This window comes from Amblyraja radiata, chromosome 7, assembly GCF_010909765.2.
Source record: "Amblyraja radiata isolate CabotCenter1 chromosome 7, sAmbRad1.1.pri, whole genome shotgun sequence".
Taxonomy (NCBI): Eukaryota; Metazoa; Chordata; class Chondrichthyes; order Rajiformes; family Rajidae; genus Amblyraja; species Amblyraja radiata.
Window position 1 is genome coordinate 48650713 of NC_045962.1, and position 6898 is coordinate 48657610.

Genomic DNA, 6898 nt, shown 5'->3' on the forward strand with positions numbered 1-6898 from the left:
CAATTGCAGAACAAGCTAGAGGCTCAATTCAATCAAGCATCTGTGCCAGGCCCTGAATACCACCATAGGCTGCAAGACAAAATTAGGGGCGGTCCCTGGCAATAATGCATATCTGCCAGATAAACACAATGCCATTTACGCCTGTTTTGAACAGGCAAACAATTCCAGCAAAGCGCCTCCTCCCATCTTCCACTGGCTCTGTCTCATACATGTCAGTGGCCAAAGTCAGATCTGTTTTCACGAGGGTAAGCTCTCAGAAAGCAGTCAGGCAAGATGGAATACTGGGCAGGTTCTCAAATTGTGCACCATTCAACTAGCCACAGTCTGCTCCGACATGTTCAACTTGTCAATAGTCTGCTGTCCCCATCTGCTTTGAGGAAACATTCATCATTCTAGACCCCAAGAAATCGTGGTAATTAAAGAAAGAGGACATCTCGGTTGCCCGCACCTGCTCATCTTTGGAGCAGGTGCGGCAGAGACGGAGAAATTGTGAGTAGGGGATGGCGTCTTTACAAGAGACAGGGTGGGAGAACGTACTCTTGATATTCCATGTGGGAGATGGGGGAACAAAAGTTCCTTCTGGAGAGAATTTAAAGTTTAAAGGGAACTCAGGAAAGATCCAGATTGATTTAATGGGGAATGCAGGAACCAGAACTCCAGTCAGTGGTCAGGAAGCACAGAAAACATCAGCTGATGAGCCAGATGCTAAATCATTGGAAGTTATGAATGCTTGGATAGCAGATAATTGGAGTTTCACTGTGTATGCTTCTCTGGATAACCAGACCAGAATCTTGGTGTGGTGTTACCTAGGTTCAATATAATTACAGACCCTACAGTTGCCCACAGTGGAAATCTCCACCCAGACCACCTTGTGCCCTCATTCTCCTCAAACATCTCTTGCAAGGCGGTATTTTCCTGTGTATGTTTAACCTGGTGCCACATGAGATCCAGGGTCAATGTTGAGGGCTCCAAGGTCAATCATTCCTGATGTTAGATCTCTAATGGAGCAGGTATTATAGTGGGATGAGACTTGAATATGAATCATCTCAGATATTGGCTGCTTGTGTATAGGGCAACACATAATGTTGCTTAACCACACTGGATAAAATCTCTTCTTATGCATCTCCAATTACAGGTCAAATGTAATTTGAGGGCCGGCTGGCCTGTGTGTACCTTTGGCATTATCAGGAATTGTACCGTCAATTGATGATTTGCCTGTTTTTGGATAAAGATGGTGAGGAGGAGGAGGAGGCACAGAAGTTAATGGATGAGAAAGATTTGTTTAAGAAGGAACTGCAGAAGCTGGAAAATCAAAGGTAGACAAAAATGCTGGAGAAACTCAGCGGGTGAGGCAGCATCTATGGAGCGAAGGAAATAGGCAACGTTTCGGGTCGGGTCTGAAGAAGGGCCTCGACACGAAACGTTGCATATTTCCTTCACTCCATAGATGCTGCCTCACCCGCTGAGTTTCTCCAGCATTTTTGTCTACCATGGATGAGGAAGATGTCATTCAAACCATCATCCATCTGGAGAAGACCCATCAGACTGATGTCACTGATACATTGGTACATTACCTTGTAGTCTGCACCATCTGAACTTTGCATCCGAGTATTTTTTAAATGCACAGGGAATTTCTGCCCCCACCATCCTACGGAGGACTTCAAAGCAAGTTCCCTCCAGACTTTGTGAACGTTACAATAAAATTTTGCTCCCCAGATTAGCCACTCTTGTAATGGCTCTCTCCCCTACAACCAGATGAGGCTTTAGATTTTATTGTACAATATTATAAAATAACATAAAATATTATTTTAGAATACATTGTATTCTAATTAATTATAAACATACATTTTATTCCACAACTTAAGTGTAAATTAAAATACAAATGCATAAATAAAAATTATAATCAAGAGTAAATTTTCCCGCCGCCCCCTTCACTTGAAGGTAACCAGAACTGTGTATTGTACAGCCAGACCAGTGTTTCATGGAGTTCTAGCTTTACTGCACAACACTCAAGGCGTCATAAAGCAAGCAAACTGGCCCCTCTGCTGCTCGTCAAGCATTCATTTACGCTAACCCTGTACTCTTCCCATGTTATTCGCCGCCACATTTCCCCTCAACTAGCCATAAATTCTTCCACTCACCAAAATATTCTGGGAGGGAGGGGCGCAATTTACAGGAGCCAATTAACCTACAACCCCACGGCTCTTTTGGACGAGGGAGGAACTTGCAGGCAAAGATACTAGCTCCTCTATAATCTTTGCTTGCAGGAAGCCCACGTACTCACAGGGAACATGTGTAAACTCAGTGTAGATCAGTCAGTATTAGTTGACATGATAATGTCATGTTTTACTGCATACCGCTGTACACTCGAGCAGCCATCTGGTTGAGTCTCGTATCTATCCTGCTAGTCCAGCCTCTAGTTAGATTCGTCGTTGAGATTGAGCTTGCAACACCTATGTATTTGAGCTCTGTGTGTTTTCATAAATAAACAACATACTTATGTACGGATTCTGAGTTATTACACATTCCTATACCCAGGTCCCTTACGCTGAGCTCCTACCAGCTGTGCTATCCCATCTAACCCTGTAGTGTAAGGGAAGTTATCCCGTATTCCTCCTCACAGCCCTTTAATACCTATTCTCTCGACTCCAATTTTCCTAGAGGAATTTGATACTTTGGAAGCCATTGGGATAACATTTAGAAAGGTGTGTGCGTGCATAGGAGGGAGGGCTTTAGACGCGGCCGCCGCGCTGATATAGGACCAGCCCAGACTACCATAATGCATTAAAGACATATGAATGGCTGGAGAACGTCCGTAAGGTTAAAGCCTGGTTACTTGAGGTGACGTCTCATCTCGCAAGCTGTCCCCATAGCTGCTTTTCCTGGAGTCTGTACTCGGTGTGGTGCTCATCCTCTCTCCCTCCGCCCAGGACGCTGGTGGCCAAAGATGCTACAGCGGAGCTATAGAGCCATAGGATCTTTGCTGGTGGCGGCGGCGCTTTTAAAAAACAACAGCCGACGGTTCGGAATTGGAACAAGGGAGTCGCGGAACTGGGCAGCTAAGACCTGTTCTCAGATGTAGGTTATTACAATGCCTGGGAGAAGTAGATAAAGGGTTGCATTTGCCCGGGCTCCCAGCGACTACATTACTTTTTTGTTTCCTTTCTGAACCTTTTGAAGTTTAATTTCACTACAATTCTCCACAGTTTAATTTATTATGGAGTAGCCACTCCCCACCCTCGCTCGTACAGTGCACAATCTTCCACACTTGCCGCTTTTTCGAAGCGGGACTCAACGTGTTTATTTTTAATGTGAGGGCTGAGGCGCTTCGAAGCTGGCGAGTGACAAGAGCGGGATAAGCGACTCAATTTCGATTGGAGGCCAGGGAGAGAGTGTGAACGCAGTCAGTCTCGCACACGTGTTGCACCATATGTCGACCAAAGATACTCGAGGAGACTTGATGCCGACAACGCCAGTGACGTACCCTGTGCTAATTGTTGGCACGTTTACTTTAATTGCAACACTCACTGTTTTGGGCGCGCTTTGTAACACTTAAGCACACATCATAAATGCAAGCCTCAACCAAAAACCACAAGTTGTTGAGGCGAGACCCGCCCTCTCGTAAGGCTGCAGATCCGACAACAGTACTCCACATAAAATATCGTTATTTAATTATGGAGGGCACAAGAACGGAGGTATATAACAGCGTGTGTGGACCGACGCCCCCCATCCACCCCATTTCCCTGCGGTGACTCGTTGCTCAGGATCATCCATTGAGTCTCTACCAACATCACCACCACCGCTCTCCATCCTTCCCGACAACTTAAAACGTTCTTTCTTCGCCAGTACACAAGCAATCTGAAATATGAACTTTTTATAATCTCTCCACAGATCCTACTTGACCCACTGAGTATTTCCAAGATTTTTTAATTTATTTTCTATTATTTGTAGTGTTTTTAACTGCAGCTCACGTTATTTTCTCTTCGCCCATTGAGATGCTGCATGGAAACGTCCTTCGACCCACTGAGTCTGAACCATCATTCACCCATTCTTATATTAATATTATTAATTTAATCCTCCCCACATTCCCATAAACTCTGCCCGATTCTTCCACATTCACAAACGAGGGGCAATTCACAGCAGCCATCCTAACAATCTGCATATCCTTGGGGTATTGGAGGGCAGCGGAATTCTCTGTCACAGAAGGCAGTAGAGGCCAATTCAGTGGATGTTTTCAAGAGTTAGATTTAGCTTTTAGGGTTAAAGGAATCAAGGGATATGGTGAAAAAGCAGGAACGGAGTACTGATTTTTGATGGTATTGAATGGCGGTACTGGCTGGAAGGGCCGAATGGCCTACTCCTGCGCCTATTTTTCTGTTTCTGTGGAACACCTGGAAGAATCCCACATGGTCACAGACAGAACCCAAGATCAGAACTGAACCTAGCTTGCTGGATCAGTGAGTGAGGCAGCAGCTGCACCACTGTGCTGCCCAGTTACTCCCCATAACGGAGACCCATGTTCTACTGCAAGAACTTGTCAAAGGCCCTCACATCTTCTGCTCAATTGCCCAATATCATGCTCGACCTTAAATAGTATTTGATTTTATAATTTCCATCAGTCTTGGTGTGAACACATTTCCTTTGGTTGCAAAATGTTCTAATGCAGCATGGTTTGAGGAAGTGAAAGCAGATGTTGTTTATTTGGATTTTCAGAAGGCCTTTGATAAAGTGCTGCCTGTGAGGCTGCTCAGCAAGATATGTTTAGAGGCCATGATATTAGAGGCAAGGTATTAGCATGGATAGAATATTGGCTGACTGGCAGAAGCATAGTTGGAATAAACAGTCCATTTTGGTTGCTGGTGACTAGTGGTGTTCTGCAGGGGTCGGTGTTGGGTCCGTTACTGCTCATGTTACAGGTTAATGATCTGGATGATGGAATTGATGGCCTTGCAGTCAAGTTTGCAGATGATACTAGGCCACAAAGGTGGAGGAGCACGAAGTGTTGGGGAAGCAGGGACTCTGCAGAACACAAGAAACAGGAGCAGGAGTAGGCCATTCGGCCCTTCGAGCCAGCACCACCATTCAATATGATCATGGCTGAACATCCAAAATCACTACCCCATTCCTGCTTTCTCCCCATATCCAACAATATTCCAAATATAGCCCCGCCAGCACGTTGTAAACCATCAGCATTGCATCCTTGCTTTTATATTCTCATCTTGAAATGAATACTCACCCCATATCCAAATATTCCATATTGAACGACTTGGAAAGGTTGGGAGAGTGGGCAAAGAAGTGATAGATGGCACACAACATAACAAATTGTACGATCAAGCAGTTTCGTAGAAGGAATAAAGGCATTGACAGTTTTCTACATAGGGAGAGGATTCAGAAATTAGAAATGCAAAGGGACTTGAAAGTACTGGTGCTGGATTCCCAAAAGGTTAATTTGCAGGTTGAGTCAACTGCAATGTTAGCATTCATTTCAAGATGAGAATATAAAAGCAAGGATGTAATGCTGACGGTTTACAAGGTGCTGGTGGGGCTATGTTTGGAATATTGCGAGCAGTTTTGTTTCCCATAATCTGAGGATGTGCTGGTTTTAGAGGGTTCAGTGGTTCACAAGAATGATTGGGTTAATGTATGAAGGTAGACAAAAATGCTGGAGAAACTCAGCGGGTGAGGCAGCATCTATGGAGTGAAGGAATAGGTGACGTTTCGGGTCGAGATCCTTCTTCAGACTGATGTCTGAGGTGCGTTTGATGGCTATGGGCCAGAAGTTTGTGGCTTTTAGAAAGATGAGGGGATATCTCATTCAAACCTACCGAATAATGAATGGCTTAGAGTGGATGTGGAGAGGCTGTTTCCATTTGCGGGCACAGTCCCAGAATAAAAGGACACATTTAGAATGTAGATGAGGAGGAGTTTCTTTAGCCAGAAGGTGGTGAATCTATGGAATTAATTAGTAAGTACATTTTATTTATATAGCACATTTAAATCAACTCGCTTTGAAACCAAAGTGCTTTACATAAAATAAATGATAAAAGAAATAAAGATTCCGTACATCATAGAAAAATAAAAAATCATTAATTGCCACAGAAGGCTGAGAAGGGCAAGTCATTGGGTATAAGTGAGTTTGGTATTCCGACTGCGCATGCCCAGGTCAAAAGTCACTATGCATAAGCATTGCTAGAAAGTGGAGCTGTGTACATATACACCTTCATTTCTTGTTTTTTCTAGCTTTGATTCTTGAGGTAAGAAAATACTGCTTTCAAACTATGAATTAGTTGTATTTATTGTTTGTCAAAAGTTACGATTATTTTGTCGTCTTTATTGCTTTATGCTTTGGTGAATGCGCGTCCGTGGTTGGGGTCGGGCCCAGGCCTCTGGCACTGCGGGCGCTGTTGAGTTGCTGCTGGGCCGTCCCCGTCCTCTCCCGGGTGTCCCAGCCCTGTCCAGGGGCAGCCAGAGGTGTTGGGACGGAAGGAGACAGCTGAGTTTCTGTAGCGCTTTGTGTGTATCCCCATTGATGGCTGGGGGGGGGGGGGGGGTGGAGTCCAGTGGCAGTTCAGCAGCGCTTGCGGCACTGGGGACCCGGGTTCGATCCTGGCTGCAGAAAGACGCGCAGGTCTGTGTGCGCGCTTTCCCATCTCTCATTTGCATCTGCCCTATCTCTCGCTGTTACACCCAGCTCTCCCGCTACCTGTTGTTATTTTGGGGGGGAGAGATGAGGAGTTGACCATTTATGGGAGTCTCTCTGGAATCGAGAATTTCATTACTCATTCGTATTCATAGATGAGGCTGAAGAATTCCATTGCCTTAAAATGAGCAGAATAGTGAAATTCGACTCAGAAACTATCATTGTTGTGTTCCAGTTTGAAACACATTAATTTTCCTA

At 44.8% G+C, this 6898-nt stretch overlaps 1 protein-coding gene across 1 annotated transcript in view; it reads right to left on the reverse strand.

Moving 5' to 3' along the window:
- cnbd2 (cyclic nucleotide binding domain containing 2) overlaps positions 1-1604 on the reverse strand; it is a 34553-nt gene extending 32949 nt beyond the window's left edge. The window contains exon 1 of the mRNA XM_033023500.1: positions 1575-1604. Coding sequence (XP_032879391.1) covers positions 1575-1604 — 30 coding nt within the window. The remainder of the gene's footprint in view (positions 1-1574) is intronic.
- Positions 1605-6898: the final 5294 nt, after the last annotated feature.